Source organism: Geotrypetes seraphini, chromosome 12, assembly GCF_902459505.1.
Source record: "Geotrypetes seraphini chromosome 12, aGeoSer1.1, whole genome shotgun sequence".
Lineage (NCBI taxonomy): Eukaryota > Metazoa > Chordata > Amphibia > Gymnophiona > Dermophiidae > Geotrypetes > Geotrypetes seraphini.
This window is the reverse complement of record NC_047095.1, coordinates 79378256-79392526: the sequence shown is the minus strand read 5'-3', so window position 1 is coordinate 79392526 and position 14271 is coordinate 79378256. Positions and strand designations below refer to the sequence as shown.

The 14271-nt window shown below is 43.2% G+C and overlaps 1 protein-coding gene across 1 annotated transcript in view; it reads left to right on the top strand.

Annotated features, from left to right (window-relative positions):
* The first annotated feature begins 5064 nt into the window (after positions 1-5064).
* STX6 (syntaxin 6) overlaps positions 5065-14271 on the top strand; it is a 58242-nt gene continuing 49035 nt past the window's right edge. The window contains exon 1 of the mRNA XM_033916763.1: positions 5065-5239. Within this exon, the coding sequence (XP_033772654.1) occupies positions 5211-5239 (29 nt within the window). The 5' untranslated portion in view covers positions 5065-5210. The remainder of the gene's footprint in view (positions 5240-14271) is intronic.

The window sequence follows — 14271 nt, the reverse complement described above, 5'->3', positions numbered from 1 at the left end:
TCTGTCCCAGCAAGGAAATTCTTATGTCTATGTACATTAGATAACCATCAAATTCGGTGTTTATTTAGCAGTGCCTCAAAGACATTCAAAGGAAAGCTCTAGGTTTTATCCTGACTGCTTGTAAAATAGTTATAGTTGTGGATTAATGAGCAAAGCACTGTCTGTGAGCAGTGCAGAAAGAAATGCTGGAATCTATACAGTAACCAGAATACTCTCTTTGACTCACAAGATCACTATGACTGCAAATCTGCTGCAGAAGGCCAGGGGTCAAGCAGCTGCAATGTTGATACTGGTCCGTGCTGTGCCTCTCTCTTCCTTTCTACTGGCTTCTGTTCCCCATTTTTAAAATCTAAAACAGCTGCAGTAGTAGCTTCGAGCTGCTTCCTGTTCAGCCCAGACCAGCACCAGAGTATCATCATGCTTAATAATGTGCTTAGAGCAACACTGGCACTGTGCTGTAGGAGAAGAAGAAATGGCCTGGGAACCGTGGGTTTTGGTTTTAAATTACTAAAGTGGGATCAGCAGTTGGTGGAGAAGGAGAAATACAACAGCGAATGGATTGGCTGAAGATCTAAAGGGCAGGAGGGGATCTGTGGCAGAAATAAAAGTGGAAACACGTGGTTAAGGGAAAAACAATTCGAAATGAGGCCTGTGTGTGAGTGAGAAGATCAGAGGTGAAAAGATATTAATAGGATTGGAAGTAGAAACCAACTAAATTTTAGGTTTGGTTTCAGTTACAATGCCAAACTGGCTCAAAATCCATTTTCCACTCAGTTTCGGCTGAAAGACTACAACCATGTTTTTAGTGGAAACCAATAATTTGTGCTTTGTCCTGTTTGTTTCTCTCCCTCCCCTCCAAACAGGAGTTCCCCACCTTTAGCTGCCCCCTTAGGTTTATCTTTTAATCCCTGGTGGTCAAGCATAGGGGTCAGCAACCTGCAAGTCTTCTCTCATGTGGCTGTGACTCTTCTCCCATGGCCTCCCAGACCTACTGAAGTACCTGGTGGTCCAGCGGAGGTCTTTGTGGCAGGAGCATGGCCCTTTCGCAGCTGCCTTCTAAAATGGCTGCTGTGACCCTTTGCAGCAGCTCATGATACTACAGAAATAGATGCAAGCACCTGCGAAAGGTTGTGTCAGCCATTTTAGGAGGCAGGAGCAGCCATTTTAGGAGGCAGGAGCTAAAGGGCTACACTCCTGCAATGAAGACCCCCACTGGACCACCAGGTACCTCAGTAGGCCCGGGGAGGGGGGGGCCTATCTATATATAGCGCAGTGGAGGAGTGCGGGGGCATTGTAGGGTTTAGCTGCCATAAGAGGGCGATGTTCCTAGCCTGAAGATCCCCCCGCTGGATCAGGTACCTAGTAGGCCCTTGGAGGAGGGAGAATTGTGGTTTGGGAGATCAAAGGGTCAGGGCTTGGAGAAGGGAGAGAGCCTTGGCTACGAGTTGGGGGAAGTGGGAGATGAGAGGTCAAGAAAATGGAACAAGCCAAATTACTACAGAAAAATCATGCTAACAGAATACCGCAGTCACACATGGCAGGAATAGTGTTAGGGTAATGCAACTAGGGTAACTTCCCCCTGGAACCTGAAGAAGATACAGCCTGTTAGTGGGCTTTGTGGTCCCCAGCTATATCTAATACCAGCTATGGCAGGATACACATTTCAAATCCGATATATTCTAATCACAAAAAAAAAAAAAAGTTTTTTTCCTACCTTTTGTTGTCTGGTCATTTTATTTTTCAAATCATGTTGATCTTAGGTTCTAGTTTTTGTTTCCTTCTGTCTTTTCTTAACACACTTTCCAGGGTCTCCCCCTTTTTTCATATAGCGCCCTATGTCCAGCTTCTCCCCACTCTTACTCCCTTACACCAATATATCTTTCCTTCTCTTTCCTCCCTTCCTTTGCTGTGTTCAGTATTTTACTTCCTTCATCCTCTTGGTTCAGCATCTTCTCTTTCCCTTCCCTCTCCTCCTCCCTGCAGATCTAACATCTCTCTCATTTTCCTCCAGTCAGCCCCTCACATGAGTCCAGCACCTCTCTCCCTTCCCTCCAGCTAGCACCCTGCAGGTCCAGTCCCTCTATCCCTTCCCAGTCCCACCCACATGGGCCCAGCACTTTTTTCATTTCTTCAAGCTCCAGCCCCCATCTGCCTTTCACTCAGCCCCCCAATCCAGGTCCAGTTCTAGTCCCATTCTCCTTCCACAGCAGCAGAATCCCCCGAGTCCAGCATCCCTCCCCAAGCAGCAGAATCCTCCCATGCGAGTCAGCAAACGTTCCTCCTCAAATCCCCTCTCGGCCCGTGCCTATTTTACCTTTAGCCTCAGCCGCCATGGAGAACAATCTTCAAAGGCCTGCACCAAGGCCTTGCTTCTGCTGAGTCCATCACTGATATAAGAACAGGCCGAGAGGGGAGTCGAAGAGGAACATTTAGGTCTGCTGACTCACATATGGGGGGGTGGCTGCTGGACTCGTTAAGATGCTGATCTGGGTGCAATTTTTTTTTTACCGGGGAAGCAAGATCTTTTACTGCTCCCATGGGGCAATAAAAGGACGTTCCTATCCACCGGTAAACGGCCCAATTTTTTTCTCATCTCACGGTTTGCCGTGGTGTTCAGTCACCATGTCAATTTCTAATGTGTAGAAGCTACATTCTACAAAAAAGGAGCCTGCAGTGATTGGTTTTAAACACAAGTACTGATCAGTTTACAGTGTGAGAGAGAGATTACAATGAAATGAAATTTATATATATGCTTTTTTTTATTCTGGATTGTGCATCAGGCTGGTATATATGTCTGCAGTGAAGACCAGTGTCTGGATTCCTTTACCTATTTTAGTAAAAATCTATATCATATTTGTCTTTAAACAGTTTTATAACTAAATACAAAACAGGAAACATCTCAATGCTGTTTTCTCTTGTTACTTGTGCACAGTTTGGGTAAGCATATAAAGCTGGAAATCATGATTTGTTTTACACATTATCACAAAGTTTCTGTCTCAGAGGATATTTAACAACATCAGCATTGACTTGGGAGCCTTAACATGACAGACTTGTTGGGACGTGTGTGTTAAAATGTACAGTATTTCCCAGTGTCAGCCTGTGTTTGCATTTCCTGGGACTGGAGGATAATAATCTTTTATGGGATTAGCAGAGGGCTGCCAAATGCAAACTCTGACAATCCCCAGTGGGCCTCATTGGTTCACATTCCCATAACCAAACTTTAGCTTTTGGTTTTGGCCAAGCCAGGTGATAAGTTTCAGCTATAGATTGGTTTTCAGCCAAAAATGGTTATACAGTTTCAGTTTTGGCTGAAATTGTAAAATAGTAGTTCTAGGGCTAGATTCACTAAGCAAACCTATCGTGTGCCGATCGGTTTGCGACTCCTTTGTGACCAGAATTTCCTCCTGCCTGATTCACTAACCTCTGTCCCGATCATCCTCCGATCTGATCCACACATGCAAATGAGGGGGATTGGCATTAAAATGTAGGCAGGCAGAAATTCACAAAACAAATCTCGAAAACCCACTGTACTGGCCGATCAACAAAAGAAGTGACTGCTGGGGACCAGTTGCTAACTGCTTTCCAACTGCATCTTGCTCTCTCGGCCTGGATTCTCCTGTCTGTTCTCCTGCCTCGACTCTCCTCTGGCCGCCCTGCTCCGCTCTCCTGTCCACCTCTACTCTCCTGTCCCGAATCTCTCCTACTGTTCCCCGCACTATGAGCATGTGGTTTTAACCCATGGGTTCAAACCATGGGTTCGTGAAGAAAAGTGAAACCAAAAAGTTAAAAAAAAAAAAAAAAAAAAGGTCACTTCTTTTTAAGCATACGCAGACCATCTGGAAACCTTTGGAGGGCTAAGGATTCAGGATTCTCCTAAACTGTAGCAGAGGAAAAGCTTCTGGGGCTGCCAAAGGCATCATTCACATTGCCCGTGACCCAAAGAGTGCAGGACTGCAGCGCCGGAAACAAAATGTATCGGATCGCAACTGTGTGATATGCTGCACAGGCTCCGTGGGCCGACACAGAAGTCTTGGAGGGCCACTATTGGCTTGTGGGCCTTGCATGAAGCCCACAGCTCTAGAGTGACAATTCAGTAATGAGTCTGAGAAGTCAAACTCAAAACACACTCTAAACAGGCTGCTTCACCGTCTTCTCCTGCCAGGTTCTACACTACCGCATCACTGATGATGTCATCAGAGATGCGGCACAGGAAAGGCCCCGGCAAGAGAAGGCCGTGAAGCAGCCTGTTTGGAGGGAGGTATGTCAGTCTCACGGTGGGAGGATCGGCGTGGTTTTGCTGCACGGATGGGATGGAAGGAAGGGATAGAAAGATGCTGTACAAGGGTTCTTCTGCGAGGGGATAGGAGGGAGGGACAGAAGCATGCTATGCAAGGGTTCTGCTGCACGGGGGGGGGGGGGGGGAGGGATAGAAACATGCTGTGCAACGGTTCTGCTGCGCAGGGGGTGGGAAGGATAGAAACATGCTGCTTAAGGGTTCTGCTGCATGGGAGGGGGATAGAAAGATGTTGCAGTGGGAAGGCACAAGGGGATGAGTGAGAGGGGAGGAAATATGCTGTACATGTGCGAGAGAGAAAGGAAATAGGAAGAATTGGGGGTGGGGGAAAGGAAGGGAGAGATTATCATTGTACATGAAAAAATAAGACAGTGTCATATTAATTTTGGGTCCAAAAAACGTACTAGGGCTTATTTTCGGGGGAACACGGTAGTAGTAGTAGCAGCACAAGCCTCAAAAGGAGAGATTTTTAGCCTAGATTTAGATTCTTAAACCATTCCTCCAACTTTTCCTTACTACTAACATCCAGATTTGTCCTTGAAGGCTCTCCTTCTTCAGCTCTCACCAGGCAGCACCTCCAGGACTCCAATTTAACCAGCCTTGCTCGGTCTTCGCTCCCGCCCCGAATTCACATCTGAAGCTCCGCCCCCCTCCTTTCTGATCACACTCCCCCACTGGGAGCCCAGAAGCCCTTGCGACGCGCACGCGTAATCGTTTCACTCCATTTCCGCCTTCCGTTGCTTCCGTGTTAGCGGCTCGCGCAGGAGGTCACGCGGGAGCCTAGCGTGCCTGCCTGCGCCCGTTGATTGGTGTTCTGAATGTTCTGGACGCGCCTCCTTCCTTCCCTGGTGCCCGTCTGGGGTGGCTGGAGAAGTGCAAGCTCAGCGCTAGGCTCGGGCTCAGGGTGTGCTCGGCCATGGAGGACCCGTTCTTTGTGGTGAAGGGGTGAGCACCGTTGGGGTTGTGGAAACTGGGAGGGGGAGCTAGGCTTCCACAGGAGGTGAGAAGATGGGGCAGGGGCTCCATTGGTGTTATAACTTTAAGTTTATCGATCCTATGGACAGGAAAAAGTGGAGAGAAATATTTAAGTTCTATCAAATTAGACATACAGTATGTGCACAGCCATTCCAGTCTCTTTATGGTTTACAGGTAGAAAATTGGTGTTATTAAACTAATAGCAATCCAGCTTGAATTGTAGGAGGATGCTAACTGCAGGGTTTGTTTTCATTGATTATATGCGGCAGAGTTCTGATTTTGCACCCTTATTTTTCATATAGTTCTACATTAAGTTGTGGGTTATAAATTTGACACATCCATTTATTTTTCTAGTAGTGTGATACATTTATTAATTTTGTTAATAAACCTGTCACACAGGTGATTACAATTTTATGCAATGTTGTCTCGCATTAGTATGTTTTCAAGGAGTTTTCCTTTTACTATTAATTGTAAAAGGTTTTTGTATCAAGTAGGGCTAAAGTTAAACGATTAGCAGAGGCTAGTTTAGTGGTTAGGAATGGATAAGAGATGATTGAATCTGGAGAAACAGGCTCCCTTTGGACATAGGTTTATAAATACTGAAAAGCTGGCTGGGAAAAAAAAAAGTCGGTGGAAGAATGAGAATACTGCAAGGAGAACACATTGATGTTTGGTGGGAAAGAAATGGGTGACAAAATATATGAGCTGAGAAAACAGTGTTTCTATGGAGTTCATGAACAAGAGTAGTTAGGGTAGGATGTGCTTGGCAAACTTTAATTTCTTTGCCAAATTTCCAGACATCTAAGGTCAGACATACTAAGCATTTTTTTTCACATGGTATATATATATATATATATATATATATCTGATCTCCTGTATTGATGTAGAATATTGTTTTCAGGACATGGAAGGTAAATTATAAGCTTTTCACCAAAGGTATTCATGGTACTATGTACACAATGTCATCTATTTAAATTTAGATCAAGGTGAGTTCCATTAAGTATGGTAACCATTTCCCTATCCCTGGAGGGTTTATAGTGTAAGGGCTACTAATACAAGCATAAGCTCAATTATTGTCAGTGGGCCCATTTATTAATAACTCTTAGCCAAGCGGTATATCAAATCCCAAACCCTTTTCCTTTAATCAAATTTACCTGCATTACGTGTAGGTAAATCTAACTTTAAGTCTGTAGTAGCTGAGGGGTCCTTTAACTAGGCTGTGATAAAAACTGGCCTGATCGCACCCTTAAGCGGATTTTTTCTGGGACATGTTAAGACCATTTTAACTGCAAATGTAAAAATCGCTTTTTCTATTTTTTGTACGAAGGGCCATGCTCTAAAGTTATTAGCAAGCAGCCATTAAACATTAGTACATGTTCACTTATTGATACCCATTTAGTAGGCTGTAAGGGCGCTCTCACTATTCCTGTGCTAATCAGCACATGGTAATGTAGCTATGTTAATTGAATGGCACAGAAATGCTCCTCTTTGCCCCCAGACTTGCCCCCTTAAAAACTGAAAACATGTTAGCATGTGCACATACACGGCACTTACCACAGGGTGCCTGAGCACATCTGGTGGTATGCCATTTTAAGCTCTGCTAGGTGCACATTAGCATGTAATGCAGTCTAATAAAAGAGCCCTTAAGTAACTTGCGAAATGTCACAAAGAGGGTCAGGAATATTTGAACCCTGGCTTCCATGCTTCTCAGCTCACTTCCCTAACTTTTAGATGTATACTCCTTCTGAAGATGTATATCTTTTATTCAAATATGAATGAAAACTTGAGAAACTAACTAGGGTCTCTTTTTGGGAAACATAAGCTCTTAAAGAAGCATTGCACCTAGCTGAAATAATAATCTGGGATGTGGCAGAGGAAAGGCCCTGCTGGGGCTGGCCATGAGTAGCCTAGTTACAGTGCTGCCTTTGCTAACCCACTGCTGCTTTGGGTAAGGGAGGGAGGGGGATTGGCGGATCAAAACTGCTTCAAGGAAGTGAGTGGGGTCCAAGAGGCCAGACCCTGGGGAGAGAAGGTGAACCTGAAGTGTGGGGGGAGGGTCCAGGAGGGGAGCTGGATGGATTTGTGTATGTGTGGGGGAAAAGTGACCCAGACCAAGAGGATGGGAAGGGAGGAACAGATGTTGGACCTACAAGTGGGAGTGAAGGGATGATAGAAAGAGGGAGTGAGATGGGAAGGGAGACAAAACTATTTTTAGAGTAACTCTCAAGCAACCAGAAACTACAGTTATCTGGCATATACCAATCCCCGTGGGTGCTGGATAACTGAGAGTTAGTATCCTCTTGATATTGAAACATTGGTAAAAATTAATCTCAAGTATTTGTCCAATGGTATGGAGGACCCATGGAAATAAAATATAGTAGAAAAAAATTCAGAGAAGTTTCTACATGGGGGCAGACTCCACTTTTCATCAGTGATTGTCTAAGTTTGTGTACCTGGAGGGGTGTGTCTGATACAGCTCAGATTGTGTCTGTTGTAAAGGTCTAGAATAAAAGGCCATGATACACAATTGGACTCACTGGAGAGCAGGATGATCATGAGGATAGAGGGTGCCCTGAGAAGGGCTTGTTTTTTTCCAGTGACATTTGTCCCTCTTATCCCCCCCCTCTCACAAATAACATATGTGAGGGTAGCAGGACCCCCTTTCAGTGATGGACTGACTTGTTCTCCATGTAGGAACTGGTATTTCATTAGAAGTGCACTTGGCGGTGGAAATAAATTCACAAGTGTGTTTTTCCCTCCTGGCATGGCAATGGCGGCATGGTGCCCTGGGCATCCTGAACAGCACCTATCTTGCCTACCCTTGCTAACAACATTACTGGAGAGAAAAGACTCAGGGATAATACAAGGAAGCAGAATATAGATCTGTGTCTTACCTTTCTTGTAAAGTTGGCAAAACTGGAACCTTAGTTCAAGAAAGCATAGTGCAGGCTCAGAGAGCCTTTTGTTGTTGGAAAGCTAGGGTTGATTTTTGAGGTCAGATAGGTTGTGTGATGGGGTTATGCATTCATTAGTGTGCATTCATTTCATTAGCATGCCAAATTGGTAGGGCTAGGAATGAAAAGAAGCTTAATAATTTTATTTGGGGCTCTTTTACCAAAGCTTAGCATGTGCTAATGAAATTAACACACACAAAATGCTGCATGTCCTACTTTTTACATACATAACATAGTAAATGACGGCAGATAAAGACTTGAATGGTCCATCCAGTCTGCCCATTAGTTATACCCCTATGGCACTTATCACACATTAATGTCTATTAGTGCATACTAAGCTTTGAGAGTTCTCTTCCCCATGATAGGGGCTTGGGATATTCTAGTATAATTACTTTATTATTTTTTTATTTGTATATTAATTTTTCTTGTATTGTTGCTACTTATTTTTGATTATGAAATAAAAAAAAATTAGTGCAATCCCTGGTATTAAGCATATTAGACTACTGCAACATTATTTACCTGGGATCCTATAAAAATACCATCAAACGTCTTAGAACAGTGCAAAATGCGGCTGTCCGCCTCATCTATGATCTCAAAAAATACGACCATGTTAGCCCCTACTACACCAAACTCCATTGGCTTCCAGTAGAGGCAAGGATCATCTTTAAGTTCGCCTGCCTCTGTTTCAAAACTCTAACAGGATCTTCCCCAATCTACTTGTCTGAGCACCTTGAAATAGCAGGCCCCTCTCGCACACGAAACGCCCACCTATTCATCTTTCCCTCCCTAAAAGGCTGCCTCTACAAGAGATTCATTGATAGAACCCTAGCATTCCAAGCGGGCAAATGGAACAATTGCCTTACTGCCCTCATTTCCAACTCCCCGCCCTACCACCTGTTCAGGAAGTCACTAAAAACCTACCTCTTCGACAAATTCCGCTAACGCTGCCTCCCCCCCTTCCCTGCACCCTCCTGACCTCGATATGCCTCCATGCCCTCTGACTACGCCCCCCTCCCAAGCCACTATGGCCTCTCTTACTCTTTCTCTGTTTTATCTAATTGCCCTGCCTTATCATTACCTCACTTCTAACATCACTGTAAATGTATCACCGCTATAACATATAACATCGCTGTATATGCATAGCCTCCTCTTCAGTATATGACTTTTTATTACTGCTATTTATGTAACATCTCTGTAAATGTAACAACACTATAATATGTATCATCGCTGTAAATGTACAGTCTCTTCTATTGTTAACCGCATTGAACTTCCACGGTATTGCGGTATACAAGAATAAAGTTGTTATTATTATTATTATTATTATTTATCAGTTACTGCATGTTAAAGTCAATTTAGTACATTCTAAAAATTCCCTATTAAAACAAATGTGAGAAACTAACTTAAAAAAACAACAAAACACATTTTTCTTTCCTGTGCATGAGTCAAAGGCAAAGGCAGGTTGTTAAAGGGGCTTTAGGAGAAGTAAGCAGGCGTTACTGAGGGGCATTTTGGAGACGGATCAAGTGGAGGGATGATGATTTTGGGAAGGAAGCTTTTTCTGATTGATATAAGGTATGTTTGCTTTATGATTTATTGTTTGACCTTGTTTTTATTTCTAATGTTGAGTTGTAGTCTGTTGAAATACTGTGAGAGTGGAATAGAAATGTTTTAAGATAAATGATAAAATGGATTGTAAATCGCAGTGTATATGATGTAGGAAATGGGCAGACGTGCTGTGTCTATTAGTGCTTATCTGCCTTCAGGAAAGTGAAAGCATGGCTTGTGACTCTCTGGGCATTGTGATGTCATACAGTTGCCATCAATTTTGTACCACCCCAAAAATATTGTCCAAACAGTTGCAAGACTAAATTCAGCTCTTAATGGATACAAAATCGCAGAAGGCATTCAATGTTAGTAATGTAAATAGCTGCCTAGATGCAGTAGCCAGTTGGCTCCTTTATTCATCAACTTTAGCTAAATCCTGAATCACTTGCCTTTCCTTGCCTCCCACTGTCTTAGACAATCCAGGTCTGTTAAATGCAATCACCAGGCCTGTGTCTCAGTAACAAGCTCTTTTTCAGTCCTCAGATCTTCATAGTTAAAAAAAAATGATTGTTTTTGCTCTTCAGAAAATGTTCAGTTTGAACCCTATGCAATGCCAAAAAACATCCTTTTAAAATGAAAAAAGGATATGAATGAAGAAAACAAGAAGACACAAGCACTGGCAAGTTAGATGCAAAGCATTGATAAAGAAAACTAAGAAAGAATATGAAGAGAAAATTGCCAAAGAGGCAAAAACTCATAACAGTTTTGATAGGTACATCAGAAGCAAAAATCCTTTGAGGGAATCTGTGAGACCATTGGATGATCAAGGAGCAGAAGTAGCACTCAGGGAGGATGATAAGGCCATAGCGGAGAGACTGAATGAATTTTTTACTTTAGTCTTTACAGAAGAAGATGTAAGAGATCTACCTTTACCGGAAATGGTTTTCAAGGGTAATGATGTGGAGGAACTAAAAGAAATCTCTGTGAATCTGGAAGATGTACTAAGCCAAATTGACAAGTTAAAAAGTGATTTGAATTTGTCTAAAGAAGATTCTTCCTGGAGGATTGATGGCAATGAGTTCCATAGAATGGGCACTGTCGCAGAGAAAATAGTTTGCGCGTAGTGTCATAGAATAGGTGGCGTAAGGAGGTAATAGTTAAGAGATGTTGATTACTTGATCTTGGTATTCTTGAAGAGCAATAAGAATAATTTATCTATGAATCCTTGAGTATGAAAAAGTTTTGTTTTGAATGTGAGAAGTAAAATTGTATAAGTAATCCTGTGGGAAAATGGTAACCAGTGAGATTTTATCAAAAGAGAGATTACGTGGTCAAATTTTTTTTGCTTTGAACATCAGTTTAAAGGCCGTATTTTGAATAAGCTGAAGTTGTCTTAGTTCTTTCTGACTTATTCCTTGATATAGAGCGTTGCAGTAATCAAGTTGAGAGATTACATAAGAACATAAGAATTGCCGCTGCTGGGTCAGGCCAGTGGTCCATCCTGCCCAGCAGTCCGCTCACGCGGCGGCCCCCAGGTCAAAGACTAGTGCTCTAAATGACTCCAGCCTCACCTGCGTACGTTCCAGTTTAGCAGGAACTTGTCGAACTTGTCTTGAAACCCTGGAGGGTGTTTTCCCCTATAACAGACTCCGGAAGAACGTTCCAGCTTTCCACCACTCTGGGTGAAGAAAAATTTCCTTATGTTTGTACGGAATCTATCTCCTTTCAACTTTAGAGAGTGCCCTCTCGTTCTCCCTACCTTGGAGATGGTGAATGTTATCAAAATGTTTAATGATGAAGGTTCTAGAAGACTAGAAATTGACCAGATCATAACCTATAGAAACATTTTCTCATCACTGTACTGATTGATAATATTGATAATATTATTTATTGATAATAATTGATAATATTATTTATTGATAATAATTGATAATATTATTATTAATATTGATAATATTATTATTAATATTGATAATATTATTTAGGTTAATTTATTATCAAGTGTTAAGCCGAGAAGTTTAATAGAAGTATTAAGTTGAATTGGTATTGATTTAAGGCAGAATGGAGAGATTGGATGATACTTGTCATTACTTGGAAATATCAATGCTTTGTATTTAGAAACATTTAGGATAACATATTGCCAGTTTGCCATTGATATTTTTCAAGTTTCTTGTTGATGTCTTCAATGTTGTTTACATCAGTGGTTCCCAACCCTCTCCTGGAGGACCACCAGGCCTGTTGGGTTTTCAGGATAGCCCTAATGAATATGCATGAGAGAAATCTGCATATAATGGAGGTGCCAGGCATGCAAATATGCTCCATGCATATTCATTAGGGCTATCCTGAAAACCCGACTGGCCTGGTGGTCCTCCAGGACAGGATTGGGAATCACTGGTTTACATCATTCAGATGATGGGGTGAAGCAGTTGGATGTCGTCTGCATAGGCATATACAGTGCTCCCCCGGTCATTCGCGGTCCCAGTCATTCGCGGTATTTTCCGACCGCGAATGATCGGGCAGGAGAGAGCAGCCAGAGTGCCGGCGAGTGAAGGAAATCACTCGCAGTATGCTCTGACCGCCTCTTCCTACACTAAAGTCGGACCTCACCAATCAGGAGCTGCGTGTCATACATATTCATTGGAAAAATCCTGAAAATCCAACTGTGAGAAGACTGAGGTTGGACATATTCATTGAGGAAATCCTGAAAACTTGATTGGGTTGCAGCCCTTGAGGCCCGTGTTGCCCTGGTCTGTTACTTATGTCCATATTGTTTTTGTTCTTTTCTTCAAAAAGGCAGTAAATAAATCCTAATAAATAAAATATGATGTTAATAAAAGAGAGGAATGACCCGATTATACAGAGCCAAGACAATGAATTAAGTTAGGGATAGTTTGATTATATATTTTTATTTCCTCCACCAAATGAAACTTTTCTGCAAAAATGAGGCCAATTAACATTTATTCTTATTAGCGCAGGGATTCTCAACTAGAGAATGACATGGGGACAAATGTTTCCCAGTGGGAACTCATTTTCCCATCCCGTTACCTTTTCTTGCCCAATTCCTGCAAGCTCTGTCCTCATCTGCACAAGCCTCAAACAAGTGTTTGAGGCTTTTGCGGTTAAGACAGAGTTTACAGGAATGACAAAACTCTCTGATTTTAAAACTGTTTCTCATTCTTTTAGGCCCCTGTTTTACTAAACTGTATGCAAGTTTTCAGTGAGAACAGGAATTAGGCCTAGAGTCCAGTGCTGAGGACCCTGAATGAGAAATTAAAGGCATGGACTCTGAACCACGTCCTATGAGTCCACCAGAGCTTGGGTCCCCGAGAAATCGGCATGGCTCCTTAAGGTGGACCCTGCGCCATTAGCTAAAAATCTTGGTGCTATCTCTACCAAGGCCTCTGTGGGGTTAGCACTGGTTTTTAAAACCTGAAAAGGCTTCATACATCATGTGTATGAATTCGGGAGTGAACCACTGCCTAGGTTGTCTGTAGGGTCCTGGCTGGCTTCTGGTGTTTGTCAACCGGCATATGGCTGCAATTTGCTGGGGATGCCAAGTCTGCTTTCTCTGGCAACCAAAAATGCTCCAACTGAGTACATTAGCTACAAGAAGCAGAAGGGGAGATGAAGACCAAAGCTCCCCTCCCTCAAGTGGTGCGTGGCACATGGAATAATGACCCCTTTCAGATAGGCATCCACTGCAAATCTGACATAAATCCGAAGTATCTCCATCGAAGGAATCCATCTATACTGTTTTCTGTCAAAATGAGGGGATATTGAGGCAGATGGAGGCTTTTAAAATGAAATTGGGAAATCCTAGATGGCAACTGCAATAGCGATTCTGGCGCCTAAAACGGCCTATGGAGGAAATGAGGGAAGGGTTTTTGGGAAGTGGGGAACCTGAGCCCTAACCTCAGAAACCTTCAAAAAGAGTTTGACTCCTTCCCCGACCCCCCTTTTGCCCCTGCCCACCAGCCCCATGCCCAACATTTCTCCTGTTTCCCCTCTCCAGCACAATGCCACATCTCTCCACCACCATGTACAACATGCGTCTCTCTTGCCTCCCTTTCCATCCATCTTGCTGTTCCTTCACCACCATATCCAACATTTCTCCCTCTCATCTCTCTTCCCTCACACATCTCTACCTCACTCCTCTCCTACCATCATGTCCCAACAATTTTCCTCTTTCTTTCTTTCCACATGTGCACCCCATCTCTTTCCCTCTCACTCACACACTCATGCCCAACAATTCTCCCTTTCTATTCCGTTCCCCACCTTAGCATCTCTTTCCCTCCCGTGTCCCAGGCTTGTTCCCCCTCCAGAGTACCAGAGCAGTCCAAGTTAGCCGCCTCCTTTCTGCTTTCCAGCTGCACTTGCGTCTTCAAAGAGAGAGCTTCTGGGTCTACTGCAGGCAGCATGTAGGAACCTCTGCCCGCAATTATGTGAAAAAAAATGAGATTGGAAGGCAGGAAGAAGAAGGCAAAACTTGGATGTCTTAGAATT